Below are 20757 nucleotides of genomic sequence, written 5' to 3'. Positions count from 1 at the left end.
TGACAGCTCCAGGTATCTCCTTACCTGACCTCAAAGCACTGGTCCCAGCTCCACCTCTAACCAGGGCAGAGAACTTAAAAAAACCATCTGCATGCTAATTCTCCTCCTGCCCCTCTTGTGATGCCATCAGCTGTGTGCAGAACAGAGTGAAGAATGAATTGCTCAAAACTTGCCTGTAGCTTTTCCATACAGGCTTGGAGGTGTGATTTAAAAGCCAGGCTTAGAAGCACGTGAACTTTCTTACAGATTTTAAACAACCAGGCCCTTATTTCAACTTGCATCAATAAGCAGAATGGAAAATAAGAAAGGATTATGTGACATGCAGGATAGTCCCAGCTTTAGCTGTTAGTCCCAGTTAAATGACTTACAACTAGGAAGGGGGAAGAAAAGCCAATAACCAGAATTAATCAGTATAACCAGCTCCTCCTCCTAGCTCCCTCACTGCTATAATCAGCTGCTTAACTATTTTCTGGAGCAAGAGGCCAGTATTCTTAATTAAGAACAAGGTTCTGAGTTCCTGCTCACACCCAGTAACTGGATGTGTTGGAAGGAAGGACTGTTTGTGCTTTATCCTGTGGGAAGCTGTCAACACCCTGTTGTTTCCTCCACATATTCTCTCCTCACTGACCCCAGAGAGACCAATTCACATGAAAAAGAGTTTTTCTCAAGACAGGAATATTCCAGTAAATCCTGAAGCATCCAAGAACTTTATAACTTGACAATTTTGGAAATTTTCCAGCACCGCTTCCTATCTATACTGTTTTGGGTGGTTTTTGCACATATTACATGATGATTTTCAGAATAATTCAGCATGTTATACAGGTAGAACATCCAGTTTTAGTTTAATGCATCTATTTTAACTTGGTTTAGTTTAAACTTTCACAAACATCCCAACACAAGCGCAGATTCCCATGAAAAGGAGTAAAGTGCCACATAAATTCCTTGGTGTGCAAGTAATTCTACTTATTTCCAGGGAGAAAACTCTTCTCAGATCCTTTCTGCACTAGGCAAGAGGCTCTAAATCTCGCTTACTCACAATAGTAGAGCTGAAAAATATAACTGCTCTTTTTGCTCACATGAGCAGTTATTTCCAGATTTGGGATTGGTTGGGCTTCAATTCAGAAAACAAACCTTTCATGACAATCCCCAAATGACTTCAGAAACTCAGAAGAATCAGGAAATATCCTAATTAGGAAAGGGGTCAATTCATCCTGCCTGAAGTATTTGGCAGACCAAGCATTCCACACCTCCAGAATGCTCAGAGAATCCATCCTTCAATTTCTGTGAGGTTTCAGCTGAGAGATACCCTGACAAGCAGTGCTTCATCACAGCTAACCACGATCCATGCAGAAGGCAGGACAGACTGTTGATCATCCAGCACATTTTACAAATTGCAGCTGCACCCCTCCTACTGTGATTTATATTGTCATTACAGGCCAACTACAAGTGTTAAGTCATCCCCTTCCAACACCAGCTAGATCACAAGAAGAAAATGCTCTCCCCAAGAAGGCATTCTGACTGAAAGCCTTAGGGGAAAGTTATTTCCAAATGGAAGCAGTCATACTGTGGACAGCCTGCAGGAAGATTTACTTCTGCATTTGTTTCAAGATGTTTAGAAAACTGATTTAGCAGATCTTTACTCCGAGAGTCTGACTGTATGACAGGAAATCTCATGATTACCTCAGTAACCAGGTTACACAGTCCAATGCAAGCTCAGTCCCTCAGCAGATCCCAAAATTCCATCATGCTGTACAACACAGCTTGTGGCAAGGCACAACGCACTGCTGTAAGCATATGGATGAGCATCAACAAACACATTGTTGTAGATTTGGTGTCCTGGCACATACCATGGTGAGCAATCGAGCCTTTGTCTCTGTTTCTGCATTTCTAAAAAGTACAAAAAATATCCCACCTCAGAATGGCACATAGATTACCAGTTACACTGTAGAGGAATTTGAAGAAGCAGAGTATGTCCACATTCACATCCTATGAATACTGTCCTTAAGAACAGCAGCCCTTACACAGCTTTGCCAGGTAATGGCTTTTCATCTGTGGTAAACTAAGACTCAGATACAAACATTTCCCCATTTCTCATGCAGGCAATGGATTTCAAAAGAGCTCCAAGGTGACCCCAGTTAGAGACAATAAAAAAAAAACAAACCTATTGTTGAAGTACTTCAGGTCAGATGGCAAGGAGCAGTTTGCCTGAGTATGAAAATCAGGCAAAGTTCTCTGCTGCCTTTTAGGGATGATACCTGGGCTATTCACAAATACAGAGTCACAGGTATGGCAAGTATCTTCAATTATGTAACAAATGCGTTTGCTGGTGGTACTGCTTCTTTCTCACACTGCTGTGCTGGCTCAGTGACAGGGGAGATGCTCCCTGAACAGCTCTGGGGACAGAAGGTGGGAGCAGTGCCTGCTGCTCTTTCTGCCTTCAAACACATGTGGGAAAACTGCTCCTGTCTCCTGGGCCAGCTTACAACTCACTGTCTTTATAAAAACTTCTTCATAGCTGTACAGTGCCATTAAAAAGAAAAGGAAGAACTTTTAATGACAATCCCCAAATAACTTCAGAAATTCAGAAGAATCAGTAAATATCCTAATTAGGAAAGAGGTCAATTCATCCTGGTAATGACACCATGAGAGGAGCACCCCCTGCCCTTGTGAGCACAAAACCTGCACTGAACATGCCCAGCAGCCCCTCATACGCAGGGATCACCTCACAGCTCAGCACCCTGAGAGCTGGCTGTGCAAACAGTGTGCAGAACCCAGTCTTGGCATTGTCAAACAAACCTGAGACTTGCCTGGGCAAGCTGGGACAGACAGCCAGGCTAAGAACAGTCTCTGCTCACTTCCCTGAAGAACAAATTAACCTGGGCAGGCATCCAGCTGCTGTAATGCCCAGCTTCCACAGACCTGGCTGGACCTTCTGCTGGGATGGAAATGGGATGGAAATGGGATGGCTGATTTCCTGTTTGCTTTCCAGCCAGTGGAATCTTATTAAGCACAACTGTTTCCATCAGCCCATTTCAAACGTTCAGACAAAACAATTGCATTGCTCCTGCTGACAGCTCCTGTTACAGCACTGTGCAAACACTTCAAGCAACTAGGGGAATAGTTCTTCCCAAGAGTTGCTGTCTTAGGCAGGTGAACACCTAGACAGAACTGCTGTGGCAGAAGCATAGTCCAGAAAAATGTTCAGTAATGTTTCTGAGAAAGGGATGTCCAAGAAAGACATGCACACTGCCCCCCACACTGCTGATCACACAGGAACCTGCTTCCCAAAAGTTACAAATGAAATTCCTTCCCAAAGGAACATGGAAAACTTCTATATCACAGCCATCACAAGTTCATCCATTTTCTGGCACTAATCCTAATTTCTGATTGCATTTTCAGGGAAAAACACCTATCTTTTTCATGCACTGCTGTTGAGAGCAACTAGCATGTCACAACATGGCTAACCTTCAGAATAGCTGAAGGCAAATCCATGACCTCTTCAGTCATCTCCAGGCAGCTAACACTAAGAAAAAAGTCAGAAAGTTACACAGAACTTGCCAAATTATTCTTCCAAGGAGTTGCCTAAATCATAATAAAAAATACATTGTTTGCAGGTAGCAGCTAAAAGATCTAAATGTTTTAGAAGTAAGGGAGACAAATGTGTTTAAATTCTCTAAGCTAGTTGTCTCACAAACTGTATTGATTTACAATAGACTTTTCAAGTATTTTGCTCACATGCTGTAGTCCAGTATTATTTATTTAAAGAATTGCACACAGTTTTGGCAGCAAATCCCAAGGCAAAGAAATTAGGTGGAAAGAAAGGCAAGAAATTGAAACTATGTCTTCACTAAGATCAAAGACTTTACAGTTATTTTAAAAAAAGCTTTACTGGTAACTAACAAACCACCTACAACCTGAAAATCCTAGTCCACACAAGTTACGTATGATTCCTTTTTATTCCCTTATTACCTCTTTTTTTTTGTTGTATGGCAAACCTCAGATGCTCATTTTACACCCAAAGGTTAACTACAGCTCCTTCTGCCATTGAATAACTCCCTCAAAATCCCTTTTTGGTGGGATTATATGTCACATTAGTCCTTGTGACATACAATCAAACCAGAGTTCATACAATTGTGGCAGCTGTTCTTCAGTCCCTTCTTGGCAGCCCCAAGTCACACATAGGAGATCACCTATAGCCAGCCCTGTGTAAATAGAAACAGTCAACAACAGGGTTATTTTTTTAATTCAAACTCTTGTATCATTCAGTGATTTTTGTGTCACCATTTCAATATTTGGAGGGTCATTTTTTCTTAAAGACAAAAAATTATGTTCATATAAACTGCTGGCACACTGCCTGGAGTCTGAATTCTGAAGAGTCAGGGCTGAAAACTGGGAACTGTGAAGTGGAACTGCTGAAAATAGCAATTGGCTACTTTGGAGTTTCTAGAAGGTATGTGTTTGCTATGTATGACTGGCTTCATAAACACGTGTCAGCTTCATCCAATTTAGTCAAAGTCATCAAACAACCCCTTCTGAGTAGTGTTAGAAGGCAGTATTATGTCACCAAAAACATTTAAGTGTATTGACTTGCATTAAATTTGACTGTTCATTTTAACAGTTGTTTCTGATGTTGGCACAGTTATATTTTGTATGGCAAAAACTTTCTGACCTATTACAAAAGGGGCTCTTCAAAAACCAGAACAAGAAGAGGCCCCCCCCCGGAAAAATCTGGTAACTTATGAGAGTGAGAAGGGTTACGCAGTAAGAGATCTCTAAAGGGAAAGGAACTTAATTTATCCATTTTAGAAACATAGATTGAAGCAATCAAGGTACAAGATGATGACAACCTGAAAGAAAGGATTAGTTCAGGGAATGGAAAATAAAATTGCCCAGGTGTTATAAAGAAATAACACGTTGCTCAGAAAAAGCCCATTTGCAAAGTACAAGAAAAAGAGCAGGATTAAATGCTGGGCCCAAATAAAGGCTTTAATAATGAAGGGCAATATTGAGTCATTAGCATTCAGTGCAATATTACATTTCAAAATCAAAGCCACCGGTAGCAGCAGCCAGAGACATGATATGTGGAACACAATCTGGTTGTTAAAAATACAGGACCTCACCACACAGCCTTTGGCCAGGTCGGAGGCTCCACTGGAGTCAGATTATGCACACACAGAAAGATGGTGTCATTTTAAAACAAATTTGTGAACACAGCCAAATAAACCAAAGAAAGCTTCAGCACGAAAAAAATACTTCAGATGATTTATTTTGGATATGGTGCAAATATTAACACCAGCAGAGGAGTATAACCAAGGAGAGAATCTTCTCTCAGGTGCTCAGAACAAGAAGTTACAGTTTTGCCTTCTAGAGGAGATGCCAAGCATTTCCTTACCAGAAAGGGCTCCTTTTGCATTTGGGTATCTCTTTTCTGTGCAATACACCACAGATGAAGTATTCCCCTTAATGGGGGGTTTAATCTAAATGATCCCTCCTGCACTTGCTTCAGCAGCCAGAATAAATCTGTTCCATTGCACAGCTACCCACTTCATGTCTGTCTTTTCTCTTTCAAAGGCCTAAAAAAAGGCACAGGTGGCAAGAGAAGAGGCAGAGAACAGAAGAAGGTAATCCTGTCTTTTGTGATTTAAGCCATGTTAACAGAAGGGATGGTTTACTGAATATGGTTATACTCAGTGATTCCTGTTCCGCTTGTACTTTTGTCTATCTCCACCAGGAAAGCACAACCTGTCAGGAAATTGGCGAGTCAGCATGCTGCTTCTGTTTGTCTTAGCTGTGAGGCATTGATTTTCTCCCTGATGCTTTGATACAGGGTCACAGATATCCGAACTAAAATCTTTACTGAGAGCAAGGGGGTCATGGCAGCAAGAGCTGCTCGTTTAAACAAAAAAAAGTCAATTCTGTTTTTACAGTATTTGCTTGAATGTTTAAATTTTCTGAGACAGTTGAGAGGAAAAAATACAAGCCACACTTTTCTATTAAAAAAAAAAAATGAATGACCGGTGCAATGCTTTTCACCAAATCTTCCAAAAGTTGCTGGATATTTCACTGTTATCAGGTATCTTATATGTATGTATATAATTAACTAGAACTAAGGCTAACATGCAGAGTAACTGCAATATATGGAAGAAGCAGCACTTTTAAATCTTTAGTACTTGTCCAAAAGCAAGGTCCCTTTCAATATATCTGAAATAATGCCAAGTCACCATGCATTTTCAAACTCTAAGCAATGCTATTTGGCAGAAAATTCTCAAATCATCTTGTTAGTACTTCAGGTTGAAATGAAGGCACAGACCTGAAGTCTGAAATTAATGTAACACCAGGTGATATTTACTATAAATTTTAAAGAAGCTTTGAGGTGCACAGGTGAAAGAATGCTATAATTAGAACTGCTAAGATATAATTAGTGCTGCTAAAAAGTTCAGTTTACAGCTAAAGGTGGACAACAGGACCTTCTTAACCCTTTCTGGGCACACCACTGAAAAAGAGATGAATATCTCATACGAATATCTCATATTCTTAGCCTTATTCAGCAATTTGTAGGGATGAAACACATCCAGTGTTGGCTTTCTTAGTTTTCATAGAGACAGGGTAACTGAGAGGTGTTTTAAAAGATTTTATTCTATTATCAGTCTCGATGAAGAGATGCAAAATTCAACACCATACTCTCAGAAAACTTATTTCTATACTATACTATGTATAAACTATAAGAAAACTTATTTATTGGTTAAAATACCTTATAAATGTTTTTCAGCCTATTAGCTTTTGCTACACAATACTGCTATTTACAAATCCATTTCTCACAATCCAGAATAGTGTCTTGTACTTCTGTACTACTAAGCACGGAAAAGACGCAGATTGACACCATTTATAAATGCAGAAATTTAACTAAATGTAGACATTTAAACCCTATTAAGCACACGTTGTGCTTTTCATCTGATGAGCTCTCCCTGTGTGGACCTTTCCTGAAAACCCTTTTCCCACCCCCAAGAGATGCCAGGCTCCAGCAGACATGCACAGGGAAATAGCTCCTCCTTCGGCAGCAGCACCTGGGACTGTGTGGAGCGGCCTCCTCAGATCTCAGACCTGACATGCTACAGCACAGGGGTGTTGAAGGCTCTTTGTGCCTTTGTGACAATCATCTCCAAAGGACTCTTCAGAGACATTCTCAAGGCTGCATTTCCTGCAGAGTACTCTGTTATGGAAACAGAAGGGGGAACAGAACTACAACAAACAGTGATTACAGAAGCTGTGTGGCCTCAAGTGGGTATATTTCCCTCATCATTCTATTTTAATTCCTTTACAACAAGCAGAGGGTGGGGGTTTTTTTGCTTGTTTGTTTGCTTTTGAGGTCAGCGATCACTGATGAAATAAAGAAGTTTCTAATGGGCCACTTCAGCTCCGTGTTCTTCCTGTACTTTCTTTATTCTCCAAACCCAGTAACATCTCAGTTTATGAAGGTCTTTGCTTCTCATGTATAAGTATCATTCCCTTCTGTCCACATCAAGTGAAATTTCATCAAAAAATCTTGACTTGGTAGCTTGTGAATATTAGGAATTAAAGACCATGCTTCATCTTTGCTTGACAAAGCACAATTTCAGTCAATAACAGAAAATTCCTCTCTGTTCTAGTACTTTGTGGAAATAAAAGCACAAACAAAGCTTTTTGGAGTTAGACTATGTCACTCTGGCTTTCTAAAGCAAGCACAATCCCAAGTGTTCACTGACAAAATATTACCTATTTTAAGCATTACTACCATAAATTTGGTAAAATTGCTTCCAAACAATTGGAAGTTTAAAATCGAAGAGACATAAACCAGAGATTTTGGTTCTTTGACTAGCTGAAGGCAATTGTTCACACTGCTTTCCCACTTCCCAAGATTTACAAAAGCCATAATCTGTACAAGACAGCAGGATGTATAGGAGGGAGACTCCGAATGGATGTCATAGGTTTGATAAGACAGGTATTTCTAAACAAATTTAAAATCAGGTGTGTTCTCTCATTACTCTTTGCTTCTGGGTTAAAGTCACTAGAAGAGCACACAACCCCTCCTGATTTGCTTTGCCTTGATTTTTCTGGAGCTCTGCTTTTCCCTGCTGGGTGGGAGTAACATCTGGGGTAGGAACATCCTGGCAAGGAGTCATCAAAGACTCTGGAGCAAGCCAGAAGTGTGGGCACTGTGGACAAACATGACTCAGGTAAGGCACATCCATCTCACCTATGAAATGAGTTTATGAGGAAGTTTTCTTAAATAACTCCAGCCCTGCATGTCCTGAATTACTTTCCAGTAAACACGTCCCAGGTAAGAATCCTCCAATTTCTACAACAGGCAGCCAAAAGCTTCTGCTTGACTGCTGGACAAGCCCATTAAGCCTAACCCCACAAATCAAGGAGGGAAGGGGCCATCAGAGGAGGCTTATCTCCTCCTCCTTCCTAGAAGGAGCAGGGGCCCAGGGAGAGGGCAGCATTGCAATCATCTCCAGCTGTAACTTCATCTTCTCTAGCAGTGCTTTCTACAGGGGTAACGTGACCTCGTCCAGCTCACGCTCTCATATCCAACTCAAGATATCCAACCCCAGCCTCCTGCAGGAAAGAGTCCTCACCACACTCCCCTCCCCCAGTCACACCAGGTAATTCTGCAGCTGTTCTACCAGGCAACATCAAATTTTTCATGCTGGTTTTCACCTAAAGCCCCTACAGCACTAATGAAATCCAAATTCCTTCCATCACAGATTTCTTCCTGTGAATCATAAAGGTGACACAGTGGCATTGCTGGTGATCATAATGATTTTTTATTTCTTGGTGAGCGTTCCCCATCTCACACTGACAAACCAGTGTGAGCCTTCAGCAGAACCCTGAAAACTGGGTTTGGCATTGCTGTGTCCAAGAAGTGTCACATAAAATGTTATAAACTCGAATAGCTAAGTAATTAACCTCAAAAAAGTTTGCCTGCACTAGCATAGTGGAACCCATCAGCTGTGCATCTACAGAGGACCAGTCCTTAATGACTCTTCTTATAATGAGAGTATCTAGCAAATCATCCACTTCAGTTATTAATAAAATTCAAGCCAGCTCTTCTAAAGTAATTATTACAAAATGGTTTAAAAATAGAAAAAAAGGAAAAAGGAATAAACAAATGAGAAAAATGAGAAAAACAACGGAAAGAAAGGAAAGAGTTGATTATCCAAGGCTTTATTCCGAATACTATACACTTTTATTTGGAGAGCAGGAAATGATAACCAGAAAAAGGCAAAATCTGAGGTCTAAGCAAAGAGTGTTTGCAAACTTCTAAGCAAGAAAAACGAAATTACTATGCTATGATGCAACTTTCGTTCAAAGATTAATGAAAAACATCCAAATGTCTCATTGTGAAAAATCAGGTCAATACAAACACACACATCCTTCTGCTTTGTCGACAACAGCAACAAAAACCCAGTAAGAGTAATTAAACCTGGCATACCAGCCAAAAGTCTCCAGCTTAGATAAATACAGTACCTCAAACCTAAGGCAGCTATTCAAAGAGTTCCAAGTTTTTGGTGACTGTATCAAAAAAGCTCACCCTGGCTTTGCGGGTGAGCACAACCAGGTGCAAAAAGTTTCCAATCAGACTAGGAGGATTTAAAATACTCCACATGCTAGAGGTTTGAGAAATGAACCAGGCTACTGAAAATAGCTTTATATTGATATTTCTCCACTGGTCTTTATGATAAACAAGTCTGAGTTGAACTGGTGAGTGGAAAAACAATGCCCCTTGCTCCCTGCAGACAGGTATTACTCAACCCCCAACACACACAGATCCCAAAAGAATGACAAGCCCAGGCTTTTAGAAAGTGCTAATATTATAAAAATGATGTGGTAAGGTTTTTCACTCTCAAACAGTTGGTTTCTTGACAACGTGTTTCTACAGCTCACAAGCACATATATAATAAAAACCTCATCAAGAACAGATCCCTGCAATGGGACAGATATGTAGTTGGAAGCTGTGAAAGTTCACACTTCAGAAAAATCAAACTAACAAACTGCTGAGCCCTGTTAATTGTTTCTTTAAAAAAAAAAACAAAACAAAACAAAACAAAAACCCCAAAACATAAGCTGTAAATAGCTAATCAGAGAGATTCTTGACTGATCTGCATAACAGCAGGTATTACTGACCTGCCATGGATTTCTTACATAAAAGTCTGTGGATTAAAATTTTTTTTTTCTTTCTACACATATGAAACCTTGAGAAAAAATACAGAAATCAGAAGCATGCACACACTTTAGTTAGTTTTGTCCACAGATGAACTCAGAAACCAAACCCCTATGACAGACTAGCACAGAAGTCCATACAGAAAGCCAAGGCTAAGCTCACGTCTTGAGGCAGCTCATTGAAAAAATAATAAATTTTAAAATCTACACAATGCTAAGAAGTGTGTGTGTGTGAGCTGGAGGAGCACAGAGCCAGCAATGCCCAACCAACACTCCATCAGCTCCATGGGCTCTCCCCAGCAACAGGGAGCTTCCAGAAATGCTGTTTTAAAGGAGCTGTGTGTCTTGAATCCTTTCCACGTGAATAATGCAGCTCCAGGAAAAGGCCAGCTCTGATGCTCTTGTTTTCACCAAGCAGCAGAAGCCAGCAGGACAGCAACAAAGCCTGGGTTGTCTGGAGTTTGTTCAGGTTTTTTTTTTTTTGGAATGGGAAGAAGAGGAAACACACAGAATTCCTCAGGTGTAATACATTTGTTTTATTGCTTCTGCAGCATATTAGAGTCGAGTTCACTGATGAAGTGTCCTCCAAGTACAAGTTCAGAACACCCAGGGCTGTGCTCCTGTGTTGGAAGCAAACAAGGCACTAGTGGGTCAGTCCACTGATTTTTATAATTCTGGAAGTCAAATTAAAGAAATTAGTTTGGCTTTTTTTTTTCAGAATCAAGTGAAGAGATTTGATCTCTGAAGTTTTCAGTGAAACAAATTGGAGGGAACAGTTCACAGTTTCTGCCTGCAGAAATATCAGCATGGTGACTGAAGGCACGCATCCTAATTTTGCTTCTTTTTAAAAAGAGCCTTTTGCAACGTTATTTATGCCCAACAGCACAAGGAATAATGAGGCCTCCATTCTCCAAATCTTGGAACTTGCCCTCTACCAAAGCCATGAAGAGAACTGCAGCTAAGTGACTTAACTGATAAGCACAGCCAACTTCAGAGTTCCTTGGAGTCCCAAGTTTTACAACCCCCAAACAAATCAATCTTTCTTTCACTGGCTGTGTATAAAACATAACATTTGCTTCAGTAAGTCCAGAAGCCTTTTGAATATAAACCAGGCAAGTCACCAGGAGGGAGTGAGAAGGGGGTGAGAACCAGCACTCTTTTGGAGTGCTGACCCATTAGAGCTAACACACCCATCCCTGACACTGCATCAATGCAGAAAAAAGAAAGAAAGAGAGAAAAAAAAATGCAGCCTTTGGCAATCTAGGGCTTCTAATCATTAAGTCTGACACAGAACAACTGAACAATGAGGAAATTTGAATTGCATTGCAAATTTATGTTCCATTCCCAGGTTATGGAATGTAGTGCAATAGGGCACTCAGCAGCAACAAAACTGCATTCCTCACAGAGGGAACAGCTTGAACCTCATGATTTGTGCATGTGGGCAATAACTGAGTGACCTTCATGCTTTCTAGCACTCACTAGAATGTAGATTTCTTTGTAATCACAAGTCAGCTGTTTTGGTTTTGGGGACAAACATATATTTGGAAGAGCAAAGGTTTAAACTTTGTATTAAGCAGCAAATGCAGAAGCCAATACATTAGCTTTAAAATCTGAATTTGAAGACTACACTCCAAAATCCAGATTAGATAACATTAGAATCTGAGAAAATGTTTGGTTGCTGCTCTCTTTTCTGTTTCCTTTGAGAGAGATATGTTCATAGTTCAGTTCCATTAGAAAACAAGAGCCTCTCTAGCAGATAGCTTTTCTAAAAAGATGTCCCATTTCAACATAAGAGAGCCAACACTCACAATGGACAAATAAAGTGATATTGCTCTTATTGTGATGGACATAATACAAGACTATGTGTATTTTAACAAAGAAAACCCATTAAATTTTTATTTTAAACAAGCACTGCCTGTCTCTTATTTGCAATTTCTTTAGGCATGAAATAAACCATAATTTGGGTAAGGTGCCAACTGAACTGGACTGCAGTACAACAGATCCTGGGACAGTATTATTAAAATAGCCAGAAGCTGATTGCACTAAAACCATCCCCAGGATACAATGATCAGTAAATTTTGTTTTGTTTAACAGACCAAGGTGATAAACCATAGATTATCTAAAGCTTCCACATCACAGTCCTTGAACTCATGGAAAAGAAGTTCTAACTCAGATTTAACGGAAGTCAAGAAACAACATTGAGCACAACTATTTCTTGATATGCAGAGACATGAGGGAATAGGACAGCATTAATGATTTTTCCTGCACATCCAAAATTCAAGACAATTAAGAGGCATGTGGAAGCATACAGTTCCTGAAGTTCCAAAGCAAATGGCAAGGAAAGTCTTATTTACAAGCATGTGAGATAAAGCAGCAGACTTTTGATTCTCAACTTCCTACGAGTTGCTGTAAGGAATTTAACTGCTACCTCACATTCTGACATTCCCCTTTCTCAAGTACCTGTACAAAAAAAAAAAATGCAGCTGCTGAATAAAGTTGAATACTGAACACGTAACAAATTTTCATACAAAACTGCCAACAGAAGCACACAAGGCTCTGAGACAATTCATAAACCCACACAGGTCTTTATATAAGGTTAATGGTTTGCTAGGTAAGTGCCAAGGTTCACAAAACGGGTAATTTCTGTTTCTTTTTTAAAATCAGGTTTGAACTTAGTGCATTTTTCCTAACCACACTTCACAAAAATCTCTGCAGCAACCTAGATGGGCAGAGGATATTTTACTCCGAGGTGTTCTCAAACACCTTATTAAAAAGAGAGCACAGGAAAGCCTCAACCCTTCAGTTATATGCTTCAGTTTACACGACAGCAGTCTGAGCACACTTGGATGACTAACAGTGAAATGGGCTGAAAACAGCAGCAATCATGACAGAGACAATAAAGAACCCCAGCAATTGCACACAGCTCCAAGGGAAGAAATATCATTAAGAATTGCTTTTAAAAAACGCAGGGAAAACACTGTTATGATGCCCAAACGTGCTTTCTTAAAGGTCACTTTTCATTAAAGGGATTATATATAATATTAACAACACACCTATAAATAAAGTATATGGCATAAGCAAATATTAGCATAAGATCTTGAATGAAACTTTAAGGCAAACAGATTACAAAGTGTAGCAACAGAACGACTAATACGTCAAAAGAACATGCATAGTGCTAAAAAATAGTGATAATTTAAAAAAAAAGAATTTTAAAAAACTGTCTTGTGAAATGAGAGGCAGCAGTATTTGAGCTAAAATAACACAATCTTTTGGAGATCTTCATATACTCCATTGTCTTTACTACAGTGCTTCAAACAGAAAATTCCTCTTATAAGCTTATAATTCATGACAAGACCAAGGCAGAGGAATGATGGGCTAACGGCAAAAATACACCGGGTGTTCCACACGGATGCAGCGAGGGGTGCTTTAGGATGGCTCTCCCTCTCTCCTGGGGCACATAAGAACGCTGCTTTCCCCAGAAGTGATCACCTCAAGTAAACGCTCAAGGAACGCTGCTTTCCCCAGAAGTGATCACCTCAGGTCTCCCATGGAGATCAACAGCAAGGAACATAAAAAGAGGGTTTAAGAAGTGTTTTCTGCAATGTGCAAAAACCTGTGCGCAGACTGGGGGGAGTAAACCGAGGAGGGAAGCATGAGTACTGATGGGCTCGTGTGCCTCTCCTCGGTTGCACTGGAGAACAATTTCAGCTGGAGGAAAAGGGCTGGGGCAAAGCTAGATACAAAGACAAGCTTGAGACTAAGGGTGGCGTATAAACGGTTCTCAAGAGGTGGCAAGCGATGCCTGAGGTAAAGGCTAAACGTTTAAAAGAGAAAGCAAACAGCACAAAGATGCTCTCTGTAAAGTGTCCGCAGAGGCTGCTAGAGCAGACCATGGGCTTGAGGGCGCAGCGTGCGAGGTGCGTGGGAGGCAAAGAGCAAGAAATTTGCAGGAGGAAGGCGCAGGGCACAGCCTGGAGGACGGGAGGGGAGGACAGGTGAAGCAGCCCCGGGAAGGCTCGGGGCAGGCTGAGGCACAGCACGCCGGCAGCGCACGGCAGGGGGTTCGGCAGGGGAAGGGCCGGGCGGGCGAGGCGGCCGGAGCGAGGGGTAGCGCGGCGGGCAGGGCTCGGCCGAGGGCCGGGACCTACCTGGGCGTCTTGGCTGCGGCGCTCTCCCGGCGGTCCAGCACCCCGGGCACGCAGTTGGTGAGCTCGGTCCAGTCGGCGTGCAGCCCGCAGCTCCAGCCCGTGGAGAAGCGCGAGAAGAGCCAGGTCTCCCTGCGGTTGGGCCGGTAGCAGGTGCACTTCTTCTGCCCGGGCCGGCAGTCGCACGGCACCTCCAGCCGCACGTTCTGCACCAGGTGGCGGCCGAAGGTGGTGCCGCCGGTCTTCTGGATGTGCAGAAAGACGATCACGTCCTCGCCCTTCATGTCGAACGCGAGCTCCCGCTCCAGCTCCCGCACGGGGAAGTAATACTTCTTCACGTAGTGCGGGTCCGGCGTGGGAAAGAGGTCCAGCTCCTCCGAGTAGGAGCGGCCGCTGGGGGAACCCAGGCTCAGCCCCGGCCCCACGTACTGGTACAGGATAAGCATGAAGCACACCGAGATGGCCACGATCAGCAAGAACTTGCTGGTCCTCTCAACCATGGTCCTTCCCGCACGCTTCATGTGTCACCATCTCCCGGGGCTGCCGGCGCTGGGCAGACTGCGGCGCTGCCGGGGGGTGGGCGGCGGAGCTTCGGCGTCCGTGCCAGCCGCCTCCCGCCGCTGCTCCCCGGAGCAGAGCCTCACCCGGGGGCGGTGGGCCGCTCCCTTGGTCGCCTCGGCTCGCCGCCGTCCCCGCCCGCCCCGCCGCGGGCAGCGCCGGGAGCGGGGCAGGGGCAGCCCGCAGCCAGCCGCTCCAGAGGCGCCGCGACACAGCGGCAAACTTGGGAGAGAGAGAGAAGGGGGCAGGAGGGGGGCGGAGAGGCACCGAAAGGCAAGAACCAGCCTCCTCCCGCCCTCCCTTCCTCGCGCTTCAGGAAGCCACCCCCATTCCGGCGCTACCTCTGCCGTGCCCCAGCCCCCGCGGCACCGGCCCGGTTGTGCCCGCCCCCGCCGCTGCCGCCGGCTGCGCCCGGGCTCGGCTCGTCTCGTCTCAGCTCGGCTCGGCTGGGCCGGCAGCGAGCGCTTCCTGGCCGCGCCGCCCCGCCCGGCATGCACAGCGCCGCCCGCGCCGCCCCGCGCCCGCGGCCACGCTCCGACCGGCGGCGGCCCCGCCCGAGCCCGCTCCGTTCCCCGGCCCCGCTCCGGGCAACGCTCGCTGGGCACCGCTCCCAGCCCCCCTCCCCCGCCGAAATCCCCACCACTGCGTACCTAGGTGGCCTGCGAGCCGGCTGTGCCTCCCCGAAGCACTCGGCTCTTAACGCTGCCTTTATGTGCCGCCTTAAAATGAATCCCGAGAAGCGGAGCTCGGCTCTCCTCGGGGCTAGGTTTCTGCTCCCGCTTTGAGGCAATTTGCATGGGAATAGGAGTGGGGCTTGCCGCGGGTCTGCTCCCGCTGCGGCCGCCACACGGGCCACCGCAAGCCTCTGGTTGCGATATCGCAACTGGATGGAAGAGGAAAATGCTCCGGCTACACACGGGGTCATGATGGCTGTGAGCTGGAAGAAGCCTGGGGACACCATCAGCCACAGAATGTGTGAATAGTAAGAATAATAATGCTACTAGGTGAAGCTGAGGCGAAAATCGGCGGGGGTGTTATTTATAGCAAACTTTCCCAGCGAAAAGCTTTGTGCTGCTCAGTCAGGCAGACTCCATCCAGCAGCGGGGCTACTGCAGGGTTGGTTTGTCATCTTAAGTCCCCCAAAACGAAGCAAAGCCTTGGAAACGCCAGGAAGTGCCCGGCACGGAGCCGGCTTAGAGCGATCTCCTCTGCAGGGCAGCACTTGGCAGGGGAAGATGCTGCGAGGATCGGAGCGATGCGGACTCACAGAGCCCGGCCGGTGTGCCCGGAGCTGGGCATCCCCTTACCGGAGCGGCCGGGGCAGGCAGGACCCCCGGCCCCAAAGGCAGGTGGGGGTCACTGCCACCAAGTGTCCAGGGAACCCCTGGAAAGCACCATTTGATGCCTCTCGGAGGGTAAACGGAGGATGAAACATGGCCTCATGTGAAAGAGTGAGGCTAAAATGTAGTGTCAGTAATGCTGCCACTTCATCGAGACCCGGGTTATTGTCTGTGCAGAATAAATTATACGGGCAATTGTTAATTTCTAGAAAAAAAAAAAAGTCTAACTGAAGTGCCCTGTTCTCCTGTTGTTACTGCTGTTGGAGAAAGTTTCCTTAAATTTCTGGTGCTTTTTAAAAATAGAAGTTACAAATATTTTAGTGCTCTGGCACTGAAATATTCCATCAGGTTATATTTTTTAAATGCAAGTTTTAGGTTACATTTTAATCCAAATGCTTTATGTAAATGTAAAAGAATTAATGCCGATGGGTCATTGTTAAACACTGGGTCAAATTTACAATGGCCAGGGAGGAAATGAGATCCTGCATTTTCATTTGAACACCCTGACAGATAAATCTGTTACATTTTGAGATGGCTGCATTACTCACAAGTTATGGAGCCCCAGTGAGTTATGCAGTTCGTCCCAAACAAGTAACAATAAAATGTTTATAGCACCCAAAAGCATCATATGTTGTGTTCAAACCATTCATTCTGTTTGATATTTTCCTCTTAAAAGTCTGCTTCTGATTCTCCTCTTCTCATGTAGGTTATTTGCTCCAGAAACAACAATGTCATTCTTATGCACAGAGTTCAGCTACACTGAGAAGCACAGCACAAACCTAATTTACAGGTTTGAAATTTATATTATGATTTGTGAAATACATGTCTATAAACATGTTTACCTACATTGTTGCACTATACATTGCAGCATGAAAAACACAGAGCAGAGTTTCTGATTACAATCTGTTTGTAACATGTAAGTATTTAGAAAGGCCAGAACTGTGGAGAAATCAGCCATTAAATAATTTCCAGCTACATGAGCAATTGTTAATTAATTGTTTTAAACTCTTAACATATACAATATTTTGCCCTTTTCATTAGTTATAAAGATGGAGATATTTCATTACAGATTTACATTTGTGGTAAATATAGTGCCTGTTAGTTTGTGAAAGAACTTACTAAAAATTCAATCCATGTAAGATAAACAGACCACAAAGGAAAATAGAGAGTTACAGCTGAAAATGTGCTGTTTTCTTTACTGTAGGACCTTCATGTAAAAGTGGGGGGTTGGGGAACATGCTGGAAGCATAGGGAAGGCCTGTACCCTTCTGATTTACACTTACACAATTACTAATGCTTTTATTTTTATGAAGTGCTTAGGCATCCTTCCCTGATAATTCTATATGCTGCTTTGAAATGTTGGTCTTTTAAAGGTTCTTACAGGTGTGATTCACCTAAAATGATCACTTAAGCAAATACTTAATCTCTACTTACACTCAAAATTCCACTGAAGACAATGATAGAATAGTTTTTCACTGCATGAGGAGTTAAATATCAGATACCACGTCAGTGCTGGTTTAGATCAGTGCTAATTTAGATTAGCAGAATTTAGAGAAGATCCAAGTAAAGTTAGAATAAGAAGATTGACACTTTCCCTGGCTCCTGCATTGAACGCAACAATATAAAGAGGTGAGAAATCTGATAAATGCAAGTTGTTCCTGCTGCCTCCTGTTCCATACTCTAACTGCCTGTTTATCCTCTGAGTTTACCTCCACCACGAATTTAGCCATTGTCCATCTTTCCAAGCTGAATCTTCCACTCTCAGGCCAGGCCTCCCTAGTCTTTCCTACATCTTCTCTGGAATTTACCACCCTACATCTGACTAGCTCCTGAAGCAAAGCTCAGTTTCCTGTGAAGCAATGAGACTGACAATCTGCAGTCATCGAGGTGCCTAAAATGTAAATTCTTTATGTAAAAAGCATTTTGGGGGGGGAGTTGTTTTTTTTTATCTCTAACCTGTGGACTAGAGGAGCTGCATTTCAGATTTTCTCTCCACATTCTCCTAGGCAAATGCAAACAGAAGACCCCCACAAAGCTCACTGAAAACGTTCTCTATCATTTTAGTGTCCATCTAATCCTTTGCATCCTTCCACTCCAGAACTGTGCCACACTGAGCAGAACCCTCTTACACGAGCAAAGTGAAATGTTGTGTTTGATACTTTTTACGGGATCCAGTTGATCTTGGAGGATAAGCTGCATTGATTTTCAGTGATTTTCACATGACTGTGTTTCTTCAGGTACATTTGAAAGGTGTAACTCCCCAACAGTAACCTGTGTTTGTGAAGAAACTAACTTTGAATTCTCACTACAAAATAATTCAGACTGAGGTTAAATTACCTAAGTTTGGTCTACACCCAGCCCCTTTCCTGGCTTTCCTAACTAGTTAAGCCAGCACTCATGATTTATTCATGGTATGACCTTGCTAGGAGTCAGGTACAAGGATTAGAGATCTTCTTAGAGATAACAATAAATAGACACAAATTTTGAACAGGCAGTTGAAAAGTATTTTATCATTGCTTGCTGCTGGCTATAGGATGCCTAAATATTTATGTTAAATCTACTAAAATATTCTAATCTAATTCAATAAAATATTTAAATGTGAATTAACACTGAGGGGAGGACAAACTTGGGTATTTTCAGAGTATGGCTTATCACAGGAAACCTGCCATGAGAAAATATCAGTAAAAAACCTGTGAACCACACATCACCTCTGCCCCCACAACCTCAATGAAATACTCACCTCAAAGCATGATAAATAAATAATGGCTTTACAAGGCAAGGAAAATTTAAAGGCTTCTTGACTCAGAAGATACAATAGTTTCCTGTGAACTAGTATAACTTAGTTAATTAAAACGTTGCAAAAAAATTCTCTTTTAACACTTGCAAACCCTAAGAAATACCTCAATAAATGTATTACCCTTAAATAAAGTTCTACTACTCACTCTTAAGAAAAAAAAAGTTTGTGTTTACTTTGTTTCTGGAGTATAAACTCCCCGTTACCCCAAATAGGATGAAACAAACCACTTGTTACCTCAATTTAGCTGTTTGGGTTTATAACCCAGCTCCTTTAGGAAGAGTGGGCATGTGATACTCATTTGCTTTGTTGATGTAAGTCCACAATATACTTAGTGAATGGTGAGGGGTCACAAATCACAGACTGTAGCCCTTCACCTGTAATATCAACATACAGACCCACAGCAAAGTGCATAACTCTTGTTTTTCTGATATAAACTGGTTTTCTTGTCCACTGCTGCTGCAGCATCACTGGCGCTTACCAGCCCTGCACATTTGCACAGAGTGGCAGCACTCACACATCATTTTCCTGTGATATTTGTACACCTAGCTGGAAACCTGTAGCAGTTTGTAAACTCTAGTGTAAATACTACACTGCTAGGCTGGTCACAACCCCACAGCTCTCACAGCCAGCGAGGGGATCACTGATCCCTGAGTACAGCACAGCTCCACTTAATTAAGAGAAGCAGGTATTGAATGATGCCAAAATCTGTTAGACTCAGCAAACCTGGTTCTGATTTGAGGCTTTTGCACTGCTTTTGGGGACCACAGGAAAGTTTTGCTGTATGAAAAGTACCAAACACACTCTTAGAAACCCTGTCAGAAACCAAAACAGTGAAGGTACTAACAGTTGTCCTAAATAAAGGAAGGTGTAACTTCATTAGCTACAGACATCAAATCTGTGTTTTCAAACTACCTTCACAGTGGTTATGATATAATCCTGCTCCCTCCTCTCACATGGCTGCCGTGGATCTATAGACATGTCACTGTTCTGGGTTGTAAGATAAGTGTGTATTCTATTTGCCATCTGTCAGAGCTGGGGCAGTTCTCTGCTGTTCATGGGGCAGGTTTCTTTATCTCTCCCACAACCAATCCTCCCTCCAGGAGATCTCTGCTGTTCATGGCCACTGAGTGTCCCTGCATGGCTGATCAAATTCCATCATCCCATGGGGAGATGCTGCACCCAGGGCAGGAGCCAAGCATTCCTACCTGGATCCAATCTGAGCCTGGCAGCACCCCAGCAGCCTTTGCCCCCTGCATTCCCAGAGGAGCAGCTTTCTTCTCACTGCATTCCCAGAGGAAGAGCAGGCCCATCTCCAGCAGCCCTGGAGCTTCAGAGGAAAACTCCAGCCTTGTCCAGGATCCCTGCTCCAGCAGAAGCACAGCTGGCACTGCAGGAGGGCTGAGCCACCATGGAATGGCACTGCTGCCACCACCCTGACCCACAGGGGGTCAGGGCATGCTCTGACTCTGGCAGTGTTGGTTTGTATTACTGCATTATTTATTTTATTTTTTTATTTTCTTCCCTAATAAAGAACTGTTATTCTTATTCCCATATCATTGCCTGAGAGGAGCTTAATTTCAAAATTATAACAATTCAGAGGGAGGGGGTCTACATTTTCCATTTCACAGGATGCTCCTGCCCTCCTTAGCAGACACCTGTCTGTTCAAACCAAGACAGTCACTTAGCAGGATGTCAGCTCATGACTGCTAAGACA

At 43.2% G+C, this 20757-nt stretch overlaps 1 protein-coding gene across 1 annotated transcript in view; it reads right to left on the bottom strand.

The window, feature by feature from the left end:
- Positions 1–15346, bottom strand: part of HS6ST1 (heparan sulfate 6-O-sulfotransferase 1) — a 186787-nt gene extending 171441 nt beyond the window's left edge. The window contains exon 1 of the mRNA XM_038145861.1: positions 14352–15346. Coding sequence (XP_038001789.1) covers positions 14352–14869 — 518 coding nt within the window. The 5' untranslated portion in view covers positions 14870–15346. The remainder of the gene's footprint in view (positions 1–14351) is intronic.
- Positions 15347–20757: the final 5411 nt, after the last annotated feature.

Source organism: Motacilla alba, chromosome 9, assembly GCF_015832195.1.
Source record: "Motacilla alba alba isolate MOTALB_02 chromosome 9, Motacilla_alba_V1.0_pri, whole genome shotgun sequence".
Taxonomy (NCBI): Eukaryota; Metazoa; Chordata; class Aves; order Passeriformes; family Motacillidae; genus Motacilla; species Motacilla alba.
Note: the sequence above shows the minus strand (reverse complement) of the source record. Positions and strands in the feature narration are given on the sequence as shown.